This window comes from Mustela erminea, chromosome 6 (genome assembly GCF_009829155.1).
Source record: "Mustela erminea isolate mMusErm1 chromosome 6, mMusErm1.Pri, whole genome shotgun sequence".
NCBI lineage: Eukaryota > Metazoa > Chordata > Mammalia > Carnivora > Mustelidae > Mustela > Mustela erminea.
Window position 1 is genome coordinate 58,357,621 of NC_045619.1, and position 21,254 is coordinate 58,378,874.

The 21,254-nt window shown below is 44.0% G+C and overlaps 1 protein-coding gene and 1 pseudogene across 3 annotated transcripts in view; both read left to right on the plus strand.

Moving 5' to 3' along the window:
• The window catches only part of PTPRO (protein tyrosine phosphatase receptor type O), a 243,609-nt gene that overhangs the window by 218,015 nt on the left and 4,340 nt on the right, over positions 1 to 21,254 (plus strand). For all 3 annotated transcript variants that reach the window (XM_032347425.1, XM_032347426.1, XM_032347427.1), the window contains 6 exons: positions 7,792 to 7,882; positions 8,957 to 9,033; positions 9,809 to 9,943; positions 10,183 to 10,305; positions 13,766 to 13,920; positions 15,008 to 15,143. In XM_032347425.1, the coding sequence (XP_032203316.1) occupies positions 7,792 to 7,882; positions 8,957 to 9,033; positions 9,809 to 9,943; positions 10,183 to 10,305; positions 13,766 to 13,920; positions 15,008 to 15,143 (717 nt within the window). The remainder of the gene's footprint in view (positions 1 to 7,791; positions 7,883 to 8,956; positions 9,034 to 9,808; positions 9,944 to 10,182; positions 10,306 to 13,765; positions 13,921 to 15,007; positions 15,144 to 21,254) is intronic.
• On the plus strand, positions 20,025 to 20,646 carry LOC116593331 (annotated as a pseudogene).

Genomic DNA, 21,254 nt, shown 5'->3' on the forward strand with positions numbered 1-21,254 from the left:
CAATGATGTCACCTTGATGACACAGCTAACACCACTGCCCTCACTGGGAGGATTAGGAGTCCCTCCCAGGTTATGCCATCAAGCCCCAGTGGGATTATTGCTGGGCTTCTCTAGTGCATCATCATAAAGAAAATTCGGTGAGTCATTTTCTGGTAAAAAGAAAAGATGATTTTAGTTGTGAATGACACACCATACAGACTTCAGGGAGGAAAGGGAGCAGCTCAGTCTCAGAAATGATTGGAACCAAGGGCCCCACCCCTGCAGAGACCACCCCCTCCTTTCTCATTTCTGCTTCTTTCTCTGTCTTGACCTCTCTCACTTTTGCTACAAACCAACCTCTTTCTTACAGTGGAAAACAACTGCCCACAACCCCTGGGCATGACATCCTAGAGTTTCCAAAGAACTGTTGACTCTCCTTATTCAGAGTTTAAAAATTAACAGGAGAGAATAACTGATGGGCTGGCCTTGGTTGTGACGTCCACTCAAGCCACTTGCAGCCTGAGGGGGCAGAGTCACATAGGAACAGGACAGGTCTTACTGGAACCACTTAGCTAAACCAATGGGAAACACTATTCCTCCCAAAAGAAAGGACACTGGAGAATCAAGCAATTAATGATTACATCCTAGCTTCAGATGTTTCAAAAATGTGAAAAGTAGAATAATAAATTCTATGTGCTAAATGCTTAATTTATACCATGCTGAGAGTTTTTATACATTCAATATATAAATGAACACATTCAGGCTTATTCTGTAAGAATTATAAAAAAGGTAAGAATGTACTAAAGTAGGAATCCAAACCCCTTAGTTCTCATGACTGTTTAGCTATTAATTAATATTGAAAAAAAGTCACAATTTCTCAGCTCCTCAATTTGTTCATCCATTCAATGAGAAGGCTGAACTAAATCAGTAATTCTCAACTGGGCCAGTACCAGGCAGTCCCTTAGGGAGAGTTTGGAGTGTGTACAAGTATTTTTGGTTCTCATAATGCCTTGGGAAGAAGCTACTAGGGCTATTCAATGGAGAAAGGGACAAGGATGAAAAATGCTCTGTGATATGAGTGAGACAGTCCTGCACGATAAAGAATTGTCCCAGGCAAGTAGTATTCCATTCACAGACACTGAGCTAAGTGTGGGAGGAGGGCACATCCAAGCTTTCTAACTCAAGCGTTTTAGAGTTCTCCAGAGAAACAGACCAATAGGAAATATATGCATTTATACATATATAAACACTAATACAATACAATAAATTAATTCATCCATAAGTTCATTACATTATATACTTTTTATACAATTAAAAATCCTGATGTATTATAGTATGAATATCCTATATACAATAATTTAATAGAAGAAATATAGATAAAGAGACAGTCTTATTTTAAGGAACAAGCTCACAACAGTGCGGAAGCTCACAAGTCTGAAAACCACAGGGCAGGGTGTGGACCCAGGGAAGCATTGATGTTGCTGCTCAATCCAAAAGCAAGCAGGAGGCAGAATTTCCTCCTCCTCAGGGCACCTCAGTCATTTCTCTTAGGGTCTTCACCTGTTGGATGAGGCGTGCCCATGTTATGGAGAGTAATCTGCTTCTCAAAGCCTACAGATTTAAATGTTAATTACATCTTTAAAACAAACAAACAAACAAACACCCTTCCCACAACATCTAGACTGATGTCTGACCAAGCACTGTCTAGCCTGGCCAAGCTGACACCTGAAATTACCCATCACACCATGATTTGAAGGACTGTTTGGTATCTTTATTTTCTCTGAAGCTTTTCTCCGTGTATCTTTGTTCTTAATACATTGTTGATCCTATACGTAACTTGTCTGGTGCCAAGTCCTGATAGTGTGTCCCTGTTCTGGTGAGAAAATACAAATTATTCTCCAGAAGTTGGCTTTAAGTCACAGGCTCAGGCAGTGATTTTTGAGCTAATATTTGCCCAGCGGTGACCAATGGGCCTGACTCACTTCCTTTTTCATTCACCAGCTCTCAGGCACTGCCAGCCTCCAACCCCACCTGCTGCTGACCCCTCAGGTTCCATGTCTGGGTACTCTCATCTGTTTTCAAAGACTCATACCCATACTTGATTTTATGATGTATGTCAGACTGATGAAGTTCTTGAACCTAGGTGGGGTTCGGTGGGGTGAGGTTCAGAGCCGACGGCTAAAGAAAGAATTCTTAAGACGTCTCTGGTGCAAAAAGGTGGTTTATTAGAGCACGGGGACAGGACCCGTGGGCAGGCAGAGATGCGGCTGCCCCGGGTTGTGAGGGTAGGCGTGTTATATACCCTGCTGTTGGGGGAAGGTGAGGGGAAGGGAGGTTTCAGTGAGGCTGCCTGAGGGATGCTACACTTATGGAGGGGAAAGGGTGAAGAGGGGGTGCATGGCACCAGCTTTTGCTTTGTCCTCAGCCAGCCTCCTGCTCCCTCATCAAGACCTTTCACACGGCAGCCGTCTAATTTTCCTGTAATTGGTAATTAATCAAAACTTAAGAAGGAAAAAAAAAAAGGTTTCCTGCTCTAATAAGAACCCAGGAGGGTATTAAAATGGCCCAATCAGCTGGTTTAGCTAAATTCAGTAGCTGAACAGTTATTTGTTCTGTTTGTATGAATGTTTAATACTTGTATTCATTTGGATACTGATGTTGAAAGATCACACTCATACTAAGAAATTACATCATTTGTAAGTATTATGCTAATTGAAATGAATGTCTGGATTTGCATATATAACCAATACAGCTATAAGTCATACATGAAGCTATATGACTTGCTAATGTGCACTCACTAAATGCATTCCTTTTTCACTCTGCATCTGATTTTGGAACTGCTGGGAAGATTGATTAATCCTTCTGATGAAAATGTGCATCTTTTCTTAAGGAGGCTTGGGACTCAGGGATTAGGTTCAATTCCTCATTTCATATGTCTCATGCAGAAGGGTTTTGAAGAGCCAGAATTTAGAGCTTGAAGTTGGAGAGCCCATGAGACCTACCATATATTGCTCATTCTGCCATTCATTTCTGTGTTTTGTATTTGTTTAATCAGGATGCTAGCAAAAGCCCTCGCCATCTTTGTTCAGAAATGTTGTTCCAAAGGCCAAAACAAACTGCATTCCTTGCCACGTTGTTCATGAGGGATGAGCCTGGATTTCTGCTATTAGCTCCCATTGGCAGTTTTTTTTACTTGTGTTCCAGGCCAATTCACTGGAGACCTACATGCAGCCATTGTTAAAATAAGTCACCTTGAACTCTCTTACTCCAGGGGTCTTGCTTGGCTCCCAGACTTGAGTCTTTCTTCCTCTTGTTTCTAATCTTCTAATCTTTTAATCTTTCTAATCTTCCCTCCTCTTGTTTCTAATCTTCTGTTTCCAGGTGCCTATACTAGGAATCTGTCCAGAAGCTGGAGCATGACCCCTAAATCCCATCCTAGTGCCCAGGGCCCTGCCAGTCTTCCTGAACTTGGTGTCCTTCTCCTCCAGTCCTCCATTACCTCCCCAAGACATCCATTTCTACTGTACCCCATTCTTCCTTTAGGGTATCAGTCCTGGGTTGAATTGTGTCCCCCAAAAATATATTGAAGTCCTAAGCACTCAGTACCTCCAAATATGACCTTATTTGGAAACAGGGTCATTACAGATGTAATTAGTTAAGATGAAGTCATGCTGGAGCAGTGTGGGCTCCAAGTCAGACTGGTGTCCCTATGGAAACAGAGCTGTGTGAAGACACAGAGACAAACAGGGAGAACACCATGTGGTTACAAAGGCAGCGACTGGGGTTATAGGGTGACAAGTGAAGGAATATCCAAGGTTGCCAGCAAACCATCAGACACTAAGAAGAGACGGGAAGGATGCCCTAATATTCCTCCATAAATGACAGACGTCAGAAGTCCCTGCTAATACCTCGACTGCAGACATACAGCTTCGAGAACTGTAAGACAATTTCTGTTGCTCTGAGCCACTCAGCTTGTGGTACTTTCTTACGGCAGCCCTCAGAAATGAATACAGAGCCTCACCAAACACCTTGTTCTAAATCCCGGCTCCTTTTGCATTTACCTGAAAACCAGCCAGAACTTGCCCAGTTCCACCAAGCCTTGCATCTGCCACAGATGGCTCCACCACTGTCAACACCACCAGTGACGTTGTGTCTTCCCACTTGTTCCGTAGTCCAGTAATCAAACTCACCTGACTCTGTGGTCCAAACGGTCCCAAATACTTAGACCCTGCTGACACTCTTACAGACTCTACAGCCGGAATAGAGTTTGCAGTCCTTTTGGAAGGTGATTGCGCAGGTTATGAGCTGCCTTTGTCCTCCCAAAATTGATATGTGGACAAGATGGAGGCTTGGGAAGGTAAGTAGGGTTAGGCAAGAAAGGTCACATGAGTGCACAGTGAGACGGTAGTCCACGCAAGTCATGAAAAGCCCCAGAATGAAAACTACCTCATCAGCATCTTGATATTAGCCTTCTCACTCTCCAGGAATGTGAGGAATACATGTCCATTTTTTAAACCACCCAGTCTATGGTACTTTGTGGGCAGCTGGACCGGACTAACACAGTGTGTATGTTTGTGCTTTGCTGTCCCAACCTACCCCGGGGTCATAGACTGTCACTGGGCTTTGGGGACTGTAGTAGTTTCTCAGGGCTGCCGTAACAAATTACCACAGTCTTGGTCACTTAAAGCAACAGAGTTTGTTCTCTCAGAGTTCTAGAGGCAGGAAGTCCAAAATCAAAGTGTTATCAGGGCCATGTGTCCTTTGAGGGCTCTAGTGGAAAATCCTTCTTTGCTTCCTCCGGCTTCTGGAGGCTCCAGCCACTCCTTGGCTTACAGCTGCATGACTCCAACCTATGTCTCTGCCTTTGTATGGCCTTCTCTCTGGGATACAGGGCCCACCCAGATAATGCAGAATAATATTGTCTTATGATCCCTAACTTAACTGCACCTGCAAAGCCTCTTCTTTAATAAGACCACATTCACAGGTTCTGAGGGTTGGCGTGTGGATGCATCTTTTGGGGAGCCACCACTCTACCCACTGTGGATGACTCCGTGGCCCCCGGGAAGAAACACACCGTCATAAATCATAACAGAAGCCAACTGGCAAATGAAAATTCAAAAATGATTTATGTCGGTTTCAGCCCATCATGTCGTCCTTTGCCTTTATGAAGATTAAAGCCTCCAGAAGCTTCCATATGGTTGGAAAGAGAATAACTGCAAAGCTACTGAACCGGGAAACTTAGTATTTGATTTTCCACTTAGTGACAGGCTAAATTACAAAAGATCGTGAAGCATTTTGTGCACCCCCGCCGTTCCTGTTCTGCCTCGATTCAGAGGCAATTTACATTTACAGTGTTCAGCCAATTAAACCTCTCTTACCAGCTTAGGGCACTTACAGCAGGGAGGCAACACACAATTAAAGTTCTATCAGTTAGTCGGCTTCCATATGTGCTCCCGCTCCCAGCTCCAATCTGTTTCCACACTTTTCTTTCATCACTGAGGCCTCTTCCTGTGGCTCATCAGTCTGTCTTCAAAGCAGGGGACTTGTGGAGAAGGTTGTGGGTCTGTTAGTGCAAATGGCAGAGGAGGGAGAAGTTACACGTCCGGGCAAAGCAAAACAAAGAATCCGAAGGGAAGCATCTCCCCGCCTTTATCAGGAGTGCTGAATTCATATGCGTTGAGTTTCATCGTTCCCATGGAAAGTCACTCTACGGGACTGAGGGATGGAAAGTTGTTAGCCTTATCTTACAGATAACTAAACTGATGTTACCATGTGTTGAGCTACTTTTCCAAGACCCGACGTTTTACCAGTGGTACACCAAAAGAAGCCAGATGCTTTGACCAACTATCTCTAAAGACACTCTCTAAAGGAGGTAGAATTCCAAAAGATTTTAAGCAATGGAAGCATCATTTAAATTAGCTTCTAGCTGCCAAAGAACCAACCTAAACATAACACTGATTTGGTTGGAGTTTGCTAAAAACTCCAAATTTTGTTACTTAAAAGAATATAGTTAGTCTTTGAAAACCCTTTAAAATGGAAAGACCACTTATAAAGTAACAGTGACATGCTTCTGGCTAAAGGCCTTTAGCAAGCAAGGATTTTGCCTGAGACAGAAAAACTCCCTTTGTGAGCTGAGGATCAAAGTCAGCAGAGCTTCTCTTTAAGGTTGGCTTCAACTTGGACCCCAGAGCTCGGGATTTCATGATCTTAAAAAGCCCAAAGTGTTGCAGAACGAAGGGAGGAGAGAGAGCTGCGTGATTCGGGTCGGTCCGTCTGTGTGGACTGCAGTTTGCATCCTAGTAAGCTGTCAAGGAACTTCTATGTGGATGCAGCAAAAGACCCAAGAACTTGGTCTCTTTAAAGCATATGCTTTGCAAAGAACATTCAAATCAAGACAGAAAGGCCATGAAAGAGATATGCCTCTTGAGTCTCTCAGAACATCACCAATGTCCCCAAACCCCTTCAGAAGTCTTTCAAAGACGCTCCCAAACTCTTCTCCCAGAAATGTATTCTCACTCCTGATTCACTGGAGTAAAAATTGGAAGGAATTGTGAAGGGTAAACCGTGTGTGCAACATTAACATCCTATCTGAGTACAAAAAAAAATTACAGCAAGTGGTTTCTCTACTGCCTCCATTAGTAGGCTCACAGAGAGGTGCATACTATCTACATCATTCCATTTCTAGGTGGTTGTATATGCCATTCACTAATAGCTCCCTGAACTTTGTACAGAAACATAACCAGATCTGCTGCACTGGTTGTGCACTGCCCAACTCCAGGGAGCTATTCACACCAACCACAGTATGAACGACAACTCCTGGGAAATCCAGGTGGCCTGACCATAACTGCTTGTTTCCAATAAGACACATGAGATGAATGCTTAGAGGCCCCCCTAGCCTGTAACATAATCTTGCTGAAGTGTGATGGTTGTCTGTTTATACAAAAGTTGCCCTACCAATGCACATTTTGATTATAGGATTTATAGGAGTATAGATATGTACTTAGAGGCACATACTTGGTTGTTCCTATTTTCACTGAAAGCTTTGCCTATCCACTACTGATTCATTCTTACTGTCCGATTTATTTCCAGATACTTAGTGCCTGTAGGTCTTACTTCTTATAACATGAGGAATACTCCCTACTTGTTACTCATTCTTTTACTACTTTCTCTAAGGCTATTGCCTGTAGGAGAAATCCTACATTTCCCCATAGAACAGAAAGATTTACACATAGTGTGTACATTTCAGTAAATATATACCTCCAAAACTCTGAAATGTGTCTCAGTTTTCAAGTTTTTGAAACAATTCTTACCTTCTCCATGTGATCACTGAGCAATTCAGAATATTTACATATTGTATTAACCCTATTCCTACAATAATGCTATAGAAGCATCCTATAGGGTAAATCTCAAAATCTCAGGGATCCACAACAACATTTCTTTCTTTTCCTCCCTCAAGGGTCTGTAGGACAGAGCCAGGTCTGCTGTAAGCCTCTCCTCGTTCTGGGGCCAGCAGCTTCCCTGCGCATGTTCTTTTCACGGCAGATGGTAGTCGCATAGGAGGGAAAACCCAGCTGAGCAAGCACACTTAAAGCTTCTGATCAAAATGATCCCTTGGTTTATTGGCCAAAACAAGCTGAGAACAGTGGAGTGGAGAAGTGCACTCTGTCCCAAGAGGGAGTAACTGGAACCTCGTGTGGAAGAGAGGGTGTGATGATTCTATTACAGACGGGGAGTGAGGAATAATCCAGTGTGAACGATTATCCAATCCACACCAAATACCGAAATCTCAACTCTGTTCTCTGTCATTTGCAGGAGCTGAAATTGATTGGACTGGACATTCCACACTTTGCAGCAGACCTTCCGCTGAACCGATGTAAAAATCGTTACACAAACATCCTACCGTGTAAGACTTTCACTAGAGCCTCTCCTATTCATGTCTCTCAAAGGCTGACCGACTGTTACTGCAGATTCATCACTTTCAGCAATCTCTGGCGAAGCCGTCGAGATCCTCTAGGCCATCTCTGCGACTGCATGGGTCCCATTTGTGCTTTGATGTTGCTAGATCCCATCCTATGTAGGAATATTGAACTTCTTTGCTTTCAACTGAATTGTGTCTAATGATCAGGAAAGACTGACCATTTGGCTCTTTGGAGATCAGAAATCTTAGCCAAATTAGGATAAGATAATCTGAGCTATCATAAACTATTTTCAACCAACTCCCTGACAAGGGAGGGAGACCGGTGTACTAAAATGCCTCCTCTTTCTTCCTTCCGGCAGGTTTTCTTGTTGCTTAACATTTTGTAATAAAAGCAACATTAGGGAAAAAAAAAAAGTAATACGAAGCACTTACTGGACAAATAAAATACTTTCCTATGTAGATTTAACTTTCTTCTCTGCCACACTGGCTAGAGGTGGGGGCAGGGGGTAGTGCTGGGAACAATGGAGACCGGGGAGGGGGAGAGCTGGAAAAGCTCTAGAAGGAGAGCTCTCTCCTTGACCAGTCTTCTTGATGAAATTGCACAGTGTCATCCTTATAACACTTTACAGCTGTACACATTCCAGAATGTACTTTTCCTATCTGAAGTCTGTTTACACAAAGTCCCTGCAACGCCTAGGTTTCCGAAAGGTAGTGGATTTTCTGGATGTGCTGGGTGACATGGGAATCATGGATTCAGGTTACATCCTCCAGCCTTCCATACAACCTCCCTGATATTTCAGTTCCTCTAAGGGTCCTGCTCAATGTCCTCAGAGCCCAGAGACAAGGACAAGGGAGCTGAGGGAGAGGAAACACTGATTGAGGTGTGTTTCTATATTTACTTAAACAAGAAACTAAGACTAAGGCGTGGCTGAAATATCGGGGTAAAATAAACTCGACCTACCCTGTCACGGGCTGATCGGACTTGCTGTTTGGATAGAGAAGGTCAAGACAATTCTTTCTGCTCCCATTTTTAATCTCTCTTCTTGTTGTTCTTTACAGATGACTTTAGCCGTGTGAGATTAGTCTCTATGAATGAAGAGGAAGGCACAGACTATATCAATGCCAACTATATTCCTGTAAGTAAAAGACCATAAATAAAATAAAATGCAAAAATGTTTTAAAATCAGGCATCCCAATTCTAGCTCAGCAAGAAGGGGACTATTCAGGGAGGCATCCAGCTGTTGTAAAGAGAGCTGTTCTCCACCTGGCCCCCCAGCTCTCAGGAGCAGTTCCCATTATTCCTCTTCAAAATAATGAATGGAGGGGAAAGCCCATACATGAATAATGTTTGGATTTCTCTGTAAAGATCTGGTGAAAGTGAAAGTAAATAATCACCCTAAAGATCACCTTTCTCATGTGTAAACTTCAGTTTCAGCAACTCAACTCCAAGGGCTCATCCCCTGAGCCCCTGTGCTTTAAAAACAGTGACTGGGGCACCTGGGTGGCTCAGTGGGTTAAGCCTCTTCATGATCTCAGGGTCCTGGGATCGAATTCTGCATCTCTGCTCGGCAGAGAGCCTCTCCCCACCCCCCCGCCTGCCTCTCTGCTTACTTGTGATCTCTCTCTGTCAAATAAATACATAAAACCTTAAAAATAATAAATATAAAAATAAAAACAGTGACTGTTCTCGTAAAAGAGGTGTGAGAACAAGGCTTCCAATCATGCAGACCTGAGCAGGTCCGTTACTCTGATCACCTCTTCGATGAAAAAGGGAGAGAACACGATCCAGGCTGTGTGATCCTTTGCCAGGCTGATCCCCAGTAAATTCTCAGGTTTTCCTCCTTTGTGTGGAGCAGCATTTGGTGTTGAGAGTGGTCTCTTAGGTGACAACTTTGTCACTTCATCCTTCAGGGATACAACTCGCCCCAGGAGTATATTGCCACACAGGGGCCACTGCCTGAGACCAGAAATGACTTTTGGAAGATGGTTCTACAACAGAAGTCCCAGATCATTGTCATGCTCACGCAGTGTAATGAGAAAAGAAGGGTAAGTGCCTGAGTGGGGGGGGGGGGGGGGGTCCCCACTGGGACAGCACAACCCATACCAGCCGTGACCATGGCCTGAGTGCTTTCTGTGTACCAGAGACTTCCACTTGCCCCATTTTTCATCCTCGCAATAGTACGACACGGTCTTCAGAGACAAGGACTTTTGTTTTTCCCAAGTGAGCACTGGCTCTTTCTTCCATCGCCTGTTTGTTTTGAAAGATTGTGCCATTGTCCCCTCAGGTGAAATGCGACCATTACTGGCCGTTCTCGGAAGAGCCCATAGCTTACGGAGACATCACCGTGGAGATGATCTCGGAGGAAGAGCGGGACGACTGGGCCCGCAGACACTTCCGGATTAACTATGTAAGTCACGAAGCACACGTTCAGGGGCTGTCCCCTTGCTGAGGGGACGCCCACGTGTCAGAGGCTAACCCACCATCATGTCAGACCGTGAGCTCTTCACACTTTGCAATGCTGCTTTCTTCAAGAGATAAATCCTACTTTGAGCATATTCATTTCCCATTTCATCCACAACGGTGTGGGAAGCAAGTACCCTGTTTTAATAATAAACTTTGTAATCCCAACCCTTAGCCGCTTATAAAATCTTTGTGGGATGAATAAATGAGGGAGTGAATGAATGATTTCAAAAATAGTAAAACACTTGGAAAGCTCACAGACGTTCCTCAGAGAAAAATATTTGACAACCTGAGTACCCTTTGAATCCTGCTTTGTGTCTTGGTTATTTCAGCCAGAAAGACAGTGTAAACATCTGGGTACAGGTAGAACAAATAATTCCCCAGGTTTGCATCCAGGAGAAAAGAGAGTGCCCAACGCAAAATAGGGTCTTGACAGAGAAGAGTCACATAGGTCAGTGTCTGGTCAGTACTATGCTTCTTGTCCTTGGTCTTAAATGGTCACCTAGCTTTCAGCGATAATCGTGTCACGGTCTTAAAACACTAAAATAAAACATGGAATAATAGTGTTTTCTGGTAAGATGTGTAGCCTATAGTTACAAACATTTGGTCCTAGAGTGCCCCCTTTTGGCCATAAACACAGAATCTAAATTTTACGCTTCCTGGATGAAAGCTGTATTGCAAAAGAACATTGTGCTGTGCTAATGGATGTTTTTCTAGTTGTTTCCATTTTTGCTCACATTCTTCTTTACTCCCTTCATACCGACACATGGGAGCTTTCAGCGAACAACCAGATGAAAGCACATGAATGAGGAAATCGGAGTAAGAGAAATTTTGGAATGGCTAAGATGTAACAAGGATGGTTTTCTCATTTAATAAGAAAGGAAGAAAATGACCATAACATGAAATTTGAAAACTTGGCCTGAACTGAGTAGGAACTGGGGACTAAAACCAGCAAAAATGTGTTCGTTCCCATTGATGCGTGCCTTGCTCTTCAGCTGACAGGGATCACGCTTGTACGAGGAACTCTGTCTTGTAGCTATAGAGAGACTAGTGACAATTTAAGTGTTTTCTGGTTTTGAACGACTTTGCATATTTTAGCTGGATATATTTTCGGATCAATTATATATATATGTAAAAATTTCTGAAAAATATGTATTATAATAATACGCACACACACGCACACACACCTATGTAAATATTGCCTACCATGTGCAGGTCTTTGCACGAAGCCTGTAATCAGCCTTTGAAAAGAACTCACATTTTGGGGGAGTTTCTCTGGGCAACCAAAGTTATCTAGTGATGGCGTGTGCTTCAGTCCTCATGGTGCTGGGTAATGGAGTCGTTCTGCACAACTTATTATGCTTGGGGTACTTCCTGGCCATACCTCCTGGAAATAGCAGTGAGAGTCGCCAGCGTCTTTGCAGACTTGCGCACGCACGTTCCATGTGTCTGAGAAGGAGCCCTTGAAGGCAGTGAGGGAGAGGCTGCGTGTGGCTGCGGAAGGAGAGTCTTAGGGGCCGAGGGGATGGGGGGCGGTGCAGGTGGGACACTGGTTTATTTATGTTTGCACAGATCTTACATGTATATGCTTTATTTATGTATTTACTTACATTTATACAAATTTTACTCCACCCAAGACCACTGATTCTTAGGAATTCGTTTCTCCCAAATACCTGAACCTAACTTTAGTTTCGTAACCAGGCCAAATTCTTCTGAATTATGTCACAGTATTCCGTTCACGCAGTGGATTCTAGGCTCTTAGCATGTCTGAGGGAAGGGGGAAGAATTAGATCTTTGTGAGGCCTGGATTCGGTATATTTCTGACAATTGATAATAAGAACAGGATAAATCTCTATGCTTCCAAATTAGTAGAGACTAAAAGGAGTGAGTCTTGGGGCACCTGGGTTTCTCAGTTTATTAAGCATCAGACTCTTGGTTTTGGCTCAGGTTGTGACCTCAGGGCTGTGAGATTGGGCTCTGAATGGGGCTCTGTTCTCAGTGCAGTGTCTGCTTGAGACTCTCTCGCTCTCCCTGCCCCTTCCCCTACTCTTTCTCTCTCTCAAATAAATAAATCATAAAAAAGAAGAAGAAGAAAGAAAGAAAAGAAGAGTGAATCTTGAAGGCCCATACCCTCACTGACAACTACTCAGTTCTAAGGGGACAAGAATGTCTTTGACATATGGGTTAATATGAATGAGATAAATATACAAAACATAGCAACCCATTGGGATTCCCAGAACCAACCGTATACCTGCGCTGAGCTGGATGGGAGGGGGCGGTGGTCATTAGGTAGTAGTGATGACCATATCTACCAGGTCCCATCCTTCACAGACATGAGCACACTTAATGCTCACAAACCATCCTTGTGATGGGCTGTTTTTTTTTGTTTTGTTTTTTTGTTTTTTGTTTTTTAAGATTTTATTTATTTATTTGACAGAGAGAAATCACAAGTAGATGGAGAGACAGGCAGAGAGAGAGAGAGGGAAGCAGGTTCCCTGCTGAGCAGAGAGCCCGATGTGGGACTCGATCCCAGGACCCTGAGATCATGACCTGAGCCGAAGGCAGTGGCTTAACCCACTGAGCCACCCAGGCGCCCCATGGCTGTTTTATCCTATAACGTCTAAAAGGGCTCATTTTAGGTATGAGAAAATGCGTTCAGCAAGTTTTTCTTGGTTCAGAGCACAAGACAGGGATTGTCTTATTGGTGAGGTTCTGAAAGTGTAAACTTGGGTAAAATCTCTAAGGGAGCCACGTAAGCAGGATAGGACAGGGCAGGGAAGGACCTACACAGAGCAGTGGGTTTCTCTGAACTCTGGCCTCAGCTGGATCCCACGGAGATGGCCGGGGCAGTGAATGGCACCGTGCTGTTAGCTTACCCCCTGACATAAGGGGGCAGGTGCTTTGTACCCCAGTATCCGTCATTCCTCATATCCTGCCCTCCTCAGAAAAACACATCTCCCTGGGCATATCCCAGCAAAGGCAGGTCCCTTTGTAGAAGTCAGCCATGAGGAGGATGCAGCCACATACTGTTAGCAGCAGCTGGAAGAGGGGTGCATCAGCCTGGTGAAGGGGACCCCGGGGGCAGGAAGGAACCAATAGCACCTCCCGCGGGATTCATGGACCAATGCTGATGCAGTTGCCAAAAGGCCAAGCTGGGAGGCAAACCCCAATCCATGGGAGCTCTTTTCTCTATAAAGCCATGGATTCACCTCTTTATCCTACTCTTTGAAGTGTTATGCAATTAGTATTTTTTTTTCAGGGCCCGCTTTGTGCCAGATACAGGGCTGGGAAGGGAAGAGGGACCGGCCAGGGTGGGAACGGGCTTTAACTTCGGAGGCCGGGGAGGCCCAGGCCACCTGGCGGGCACACTGTGACACGCACGCTTGTGTTGGCTTTTCCTCCTAAAGGCGGACGAGACGCAGGATGTGATGCATTTCAACTACACAGCGTGGCCCGATCACGGGGTACCCACAGCAAACGCGGCCGAGAGCATCCTGCAGTTCGTACACGTGGTTCGACAGCAAGCTACGAAGAGCAAAGGCCCCATGATTGTGCACTGCAGGTGACCTCGTCAGCCCTGTCTTCCCTGGTGGTACCGCAGGCTCTGCTTCACAAAGCTAAGAGCCCAGCCCTCCATATACCTCGGTCCCACTGAATTCACCATAACATGAACTCTGACTTTCTAAAATTTATAGTTAACGGATATCTTATTAGATACGTGATTTGCTTATAATATGGCTTTTCTTTTTCCCCATAGTCTATGAGGTAGATCCTATTAGTCTCACTTTCAGATAAAAAGAAAAAAAAAAAAAAAAAGACCCGAGAAGTGGGGAGATACAGGGATTCACATAAATTCATGCAGCAGCAATGGGCAGGGATTAGGACTCAAATCCATGCCTTCAGGCGCTCTCAGTGAGTCTGAGTGGTTTATAACATGGCCAAACACAATGCGGGACTAAAAACCACTAATCCCAGCACTAAATAACATAAATATTCTTGACCTCCTGCAAATGGCTGTCGCCCCAGAGCTAGAGCTAGTGTGTGGTCTCTCAAGCCGACTTTCCAGCAGGGGGTGTGACTGAACTCCAAGGATACAAGGAAGACTGGAATTGTTTTTTGTGTATCAGCTCCCTGAGACCCCGAGACCAGGAAGCAAGTCTCCAGCAGGCTCCCTCTGGACTCCTTACCTTCCTCAGGAAACAGGGGGCCCCACATCTCTTTGAGGGAGGCAGCAGGGCAATTCAGAAATGTGACAGAAATGAAACACTGAAGGACACATTAATGGACGCCTGGGTGGCTCAGTCAGTTAAGTTTCTGCCTTGGGCTCAGGTTATGATCTCAGGGTCCTGGGATCAAGTCCTGCATCTCGCGTGCATTTCCTTGCTCAGTTTGGAGTCTGCTTCTCCCTCTCCCAGCCATCCCCCCAACCCCACCGTTGAGCTCTCTCTCTCAAATTAAAACAAAACAAAACAAAACCACCAACCACAATTGTGTATTTCAAAGTAGGGAAATTTTCTCAGGAATATTTCTTCCGTTTTCTCAGTGGTGCTACCTGTAGTTTGGGGGGGGGGGGGTTCTACTGGCCAATGTGTTTGCAACTGTATAAAATCACGGTCTGAGGAACATGCTGTCTGGACACTCTCTTGCAGTGCGGGAGTTGGCCGGACGGGAACATTCATTGCCCTGGACAGGCTCCTGCAGCACATTCGGGATCATGAGTTTGTCGACATCTTAGGACTGGTGTCAGAAATGCGATCATACCGGATGTCTATGGTGCAGACAGAGGTAGGAGTGGAATCAAAATGTATTTTCAAATATGCCCTGGACTGAGAAACTTCTTGTGATTCAGTCTCATGTTTCAAAACAATTGTCTCCGTTTTTTTTTTTTTTTTTCTGCCTCCCCAGTTTCTTAGTGTGCATGTTCAAACTGTTTAAGGTACAAAAAAAAAAAAAAAAAATAGATATTAGCCTCTAGAAATCCATTCAGTGTATAGTGCTAGCCCTGCAATTGGCGTCCTATGCCCTTTAGTAATCCAAGGCACATGGATGCATCTACAATATCTATAATAGAATAAAACCTCTTTGGACAGACCGAGTTCAGTGAAGGTGACAGCCGATCTGGGTAAATGCCACCAAGAGGAGACGGTGGAACTAATGTGATTTAATTTATATTTGAAATGCTAAATGTGATTCAATAAGTTTGGCATTAGTTCATCCTCTATGTGACTCTCTGTCCCAATGCACTTTGGATGATGATCAGGGGCTGGATTTATGCTTTCTGTCCCTCTTATGATGTTAAGGACTTCCAGCTCCCAATGGAGCAGTGCTGCCAGTGTCCTTGATCTAAAGGAATACCCATTGTAACAACATGGGAGCATCCCCAGAAATACCCACCAGTGTTGTGTGCTCCCTCTTCCTCTTCTTTCGTCCCATCCTCTCCTGCCTGGAAGGCTCAGAATGCACTCCAGTCGGAGTGGTTAGCCCTGGGCTGCTGCCGGCACAGGGCATCACACAGCCTCCCAGCAGGAGCAGGTGGGCTCCTGGGTGCCTCCGAAACCCACGCACAGTAGCTGGTTCAGAACCCTCGTTACCGTGCGGTACTTGCGACCTCTCAGCTTGGAACATACAATAATCCTTTTTGCTCAGGGAGTTTGGGGGCAGAACGCTTGTAGAGTAGAAAACAACCTGACCTGACCTACTCAAGTTCCAAGAGATGAAACGCTGCCTTCGTCTTCCCCATGCTTTTCCTACTAAGCACCACTAGGTGTCAGTATAACTCAAAGAGCCTGTAGTAATGGCAGCTCTCTGTTCACGCTTCCGGTTTCTTTCTTTCTTTCTTTCTTTCTTTCTTTCTTTCTTTCTTTCTTTCTTTCTTTCTTTCTTTCTTTCTTCCTTCCTTCCTTCCTTCCTTCCTTCCTTCCTTCCTTCCTTCCTTTCTTTCTTTCTTCCTTCCTTCCTTCCTTCCTTCCTTTCTCTTTCTTTCATTCTTTCCTTTCTTTCTTTCTTTTCTATGTTATGTTATTCACCGTACAGTACATCATCAGTTTTTGATGTAGTGTTCCAAGATTCATTATTGACATATAACACCCAGTGCTCCATGAAATCTGTGTCCTCGTTAATATCCACCACCAGGCTCACCCATTCCCTCTGCCCCCTCCCCTTCTAAAACCCTCAATTTGATTCCCAGAGGCCACAGGCTCTCATGGTTCATAACCCCCCACCACGCCCCACCACGCCCCGATTTCCTCGCCTTCATTTTGCCCTTTCTTCTCCCAATATCCTTCATGCTATTCCTTAGGTTCCACAAATAAAGGCAACCATATGATAATTGACCTTCTCTGCTTGACTTGTTTCACTCAGCATGATCTCCTCCAGTCCCATCCATGTTGATGCAAAAGTTGGGTATTCATCCTTTCTGATGGCTTAATAATATTCCACTGTATATATGGATGACATCTTTTTTATCGATTCTTCTGCTGAAGGGCATCTCAGTTCTTCCCACGCTTCTGGTTTCTTCTCTCCTACTCCTAACTTTTCTTTCCTGCTTCCCACTCCCATCTGACAAAGGCTTGATACAGCTGACCCAAGGGATTTATTTCTGCACTTTACCAAGATCATACCACTTTGGAAAGAGTGACCCATTCACATGCAGGTCTCACTGATGATGTGTTTGTTTGCTCACTTCCTTGAGCCCACTCACATCCTAGTCCAGCTGCCTTCTAATTTACAGCAGTGGGACACGAACATTACCTCATTGGTGTAAGCTCAAAATGTTCTGCTTCCCCAGAGAAGCCCACTACCTAGTGATTAAACAGTGCTTTATGAATCGGTCCATATTTTTGGTTTTCACTCCCATAAATTTTCATCCTAATATGTGGTTAATACTCCCCATTATGTATTTTAGTCCCCAAACTTCAAAGGGCCACTCCTTATTTTAAGTATTTTGGATGTGATGAATTGTCTGCCCCGTTGACTTAATTTATGCCTCTTATAATTTTATAGACTTTGATTATAGCCTATTTGCCTTTGGCTTTCCCAATTACAGAATATTAATGCCTTTTTAAAAACTACCTTCACATGGTAGACCCTCCATCCAATTTGCAACACCATTTATCTCTTCTCAAGTGTGCTAATGGCACTGAACTAGAGCAGTCAGCCCGTGTGTCTTGGCAGAGCTGAGAAAGTGTTTTGTGTTCTCCCTAACTTTCTGGTCCCAATTCATGGTTGTTTGGTTTTGTTGTTTCCAGCAGCATTTTTAGGCTGACATCTCCAGGGAAACGGTCTTTTTAAAGGGCAATATCCCTTCCCTGAACTCTGGTGGGAAAACTCTAAGTCAGCAAAAGAGGCAGAGGTCACCATAAGTTACTGATTTTTTCCAACTGTTCCAGCTTCGCTCTTGAGTTCCCTCGGGATTCTGCAGCGAAGTCTCTCTAGCTTGAGCTATTTATTTATGTCTGTTTTGTTAGTTATGTCTGGAACATCTTGTTCGTTTACCTTTGTTTTTCCTGGTTCCTGTGCTCTTCATGGTTCAACCTGCATTCTGAATGTTAGGGTTTTCCTAACATCCTCCTTGAGCCCATTCATAATACCCCAGTCCTGCTGCCTTCGACCTTACTGATGTTAACAAATAAGGAGCAAAGTAACAAATTATTTTCTTTGGTTTTATCATCCCACCTCAGTGATTTTTAAGAGGCAGGAATGATTCTCCAGCTGATTTCCAATTACATAAACCACCTGTGTGCTATGAACCAGGTTCCCTCTCATGTCTGGTTTTGTAATTTTCCTGCCTCCTCTAGACAGCCCGTCATCTCGATTCTACCTGCCCCACTCCAGAAAGAGCAGAACTAACCGATTGAAACAGTATGTCCTGAGATGCACATTTCCGGTCATGGCAACATGCTGTGCGGCTGCACTTTGACGTGCTCTCTTCTCTTTTCTCAACTGACGGGGCACAGGCTGTGAGCTTCTCCTCAGGAGCAGCAAGGGGTAGTTAGGAAGTCGGGGTCCGCAGGCCAGCTCTGTGAGTCGGCCTGGGCCACTTACGGCCACCATACACACCCCTTCCCCTCTCATAGCTCCCTGTCCCCATGTGTAAAATGTGAATGATGCCTTCATGAACAGCTGTAGCGTATCCATTAAATGAAGAGTGGAATCTAGACAAGCATTTTGAAACCATAAAGTGCTCTCTATGGAGTGGTGTTCACCTCCCTTGGCTTCTCTTCTATTTTTATCAAAGGTTTTATTTGATTTTCCTCTAATAGGCTTTCCCTGGAGGTCAGTGAGGGCTTTGTCCTGAGCAGCCGTCATCCCGATCAACGGCTTAGACTTCTCAGGGGCTCTCAGGGACGCGTCTGTAAATAGTCTCACATTTACTTTTCCTGGGGTCCAGCTCTTTTTTTTTTTTTCTTCGTGACACAAAGTTTGTCCACTATCTAGTTATGATTTGAAAAACAAGGCACGCTCTGGCCTGGCGGTGCCCAGTGCTTGACACACGCCCAGAACCAACGGGGTGATGTGTGATAATGAGAAGAGGTGGTCAGTTCTGGATGGGATACTATCACAAAACAAGGGAATATACTTACTCCAAAGCTTGTTGAAAAATACAGATTAGGCTGAGGTATCAACCTTGAAGTATTAACCTAACCTTTTTATAAAGTTGTCATACAGAAGACCCTTAACTCCTGTGAATATTGTGACTGACTTTCATGTCAAGGTTATTTCTGATGGTATTACTTACAGAGAAGCTCTAGGAAATAAAGAAAAAAGGTAAAGGGTCATGAGGTTACTTTAATTTCATGGCACCAAGACAGCTACGCTCAATATTTTGATGTATTTCACCTCTATCTTCATTCAAGTATGATTTTATACAGTTACACCTTATATGCTATGTGTACATCTACTAACTTGACACTGTAATTTTCCACTTAACATTTTGCTATCATATCATCCCAAATTGTCCAAAACTCTGTAAATCTCATTTTAAAGACTGAATAATTTTTCATATAGATCTGCTCTGTCTTATTTAAGCCATTCTCCTTTTTATAGGACATGAAATTGAATCCTTTCCCACTATCTGTGTCCACAAGACCATTTACTAGCACGTTAGTAATAATACCTCCACCAACAACAGATAAAAATGACAGCTTCAACAAACTCAAGCCACCAGGGAGCGTTACCATTTTCCTTTAGCTTTGCTCATGTCATGGACAAGACACAAGTGTTTCAACTTACATTTTTTTATTATGTCCCCATCTTTTGCATATGTTTTAATATTTCCTCAGTTTACTTCAGAAAACTCTTCATAAACACCCTCAGTATTAGGCATGAGGAATAAAAAGATATAGTCCCTCTCTTACAGGAGTATTTGGTCTCATTGCCGATATATTTTATCAGTCAGATTAAGTGTGTGTGTCACTGAGTCGAGGAATTTTAAACAAAAATAAAGGTATCGAGATACGTTTGTTAGATTATTCCTTTCTGCCTGTGGATGTCCACCAAATAAGCATCATTAAAGTCTCCCTTCCCACCGCCACTGTGTCTAAGTCAGTCTCCTAAGAGCTTGAACAGCGGCGAAAGCTCTTCACCAGAGATCTGAGCTTTCAAACAACTGTTAAGAGGCTGAGGAGCCATTTTTGAGCAATGTGGAATGCTCACAACTGTGTGGTCATGAGAGATCCAAACACCAAGTGCTCCAGAGGCTCTGGGTTAGTGAAGTATGGCCTCGTGGAGGCAGTGGAGGCAGCCACGAAGCAAGGCCACACAAGGGGGTTGGAAGGGACGTGCAACCAGAGAGGGCTGTTTCAAGAGAAGATTCTCAAAGACCTGGTGCCCACTTAATTGTGAAAAAGATTTTTGTTGGTGGCATTAAAGAAGACACTGAAGAACGTCATCTAAGGGATTATTTTGAACAGTATGGAAAGTCAAAGTGATTGAAATCATGACCAACCGAGGCAGTGGCAAAAACAGACTTTGCTTTTGTAACACTTGATGACCATGATCCTGTAGACAAGATCGTCATTCAAAAATCCCACACCGTCAATGTCCTCAGCTGTGAAGTAAGGAAAGTCCAAGCTATGAAAGAGATGGTTAGTGCTTCATGCATCCAAACAGGTCGAAGTGGTTCTGGAAACTTTGACGGTGGTCGTGGAGGTGTTTTTTTGTGGGAATGACAACTGTGGTCATGAGGAAACCGGGGAGATTGCTTTGGTGGTAGTCGAGGAGGTGGTGGATATGTGGTGGTGGTGAGGGTGGCTATCATGGATTTGATAATGATGGAAGCAATTTTGGAGGAAGGAGAAGTTGTCATGATTTTGGCAGCTACAACAATCAATCTTCAAAGTTGGGACCCATGGAAGGACTAAATTTTGGAGGCAGCAGCTCTGGCCCCTGTGGTGGTGGAAGCCAATACTTTACCAAAACATGAAACCAGGTAGCTATGGCAGTTCCAGCAGTAGTAATAGCAGTGGCAGAAGGTTTTCACTACCGCCAGAAAACAAGGCTTAGCAGGAGAGGAGAGCCAGAGAAGCTACAGGTTACAACCCATTTGTGAACTCAGCCAAGCACAGTGGTGGCAGGGCTTCGCTGCTACAAAGAAGACATGTTTGAGACAATACTCAGGTGCATGAGCAAAAAACTCGAGGACTGGTTCTATGACAAATTGTATAACAGGTCATTTTAGTTTCTGTTCTGTAGAAAGTGTAAATCATTCCAACAACAGGTTTTAATTGGACTTTTTTGGCACCCATGCTATTGATTGCTTAATGTCTGATACTGAATAAATGTGTTTTTTTTTTTAAGGTATCAACATTTTGTCACAATTTTAGAAAATAATTTTCCTTCCCAGCTTCCAATTTACCCTTTATATTATTCATTTTACTTTGTTTTATATACAGTAGT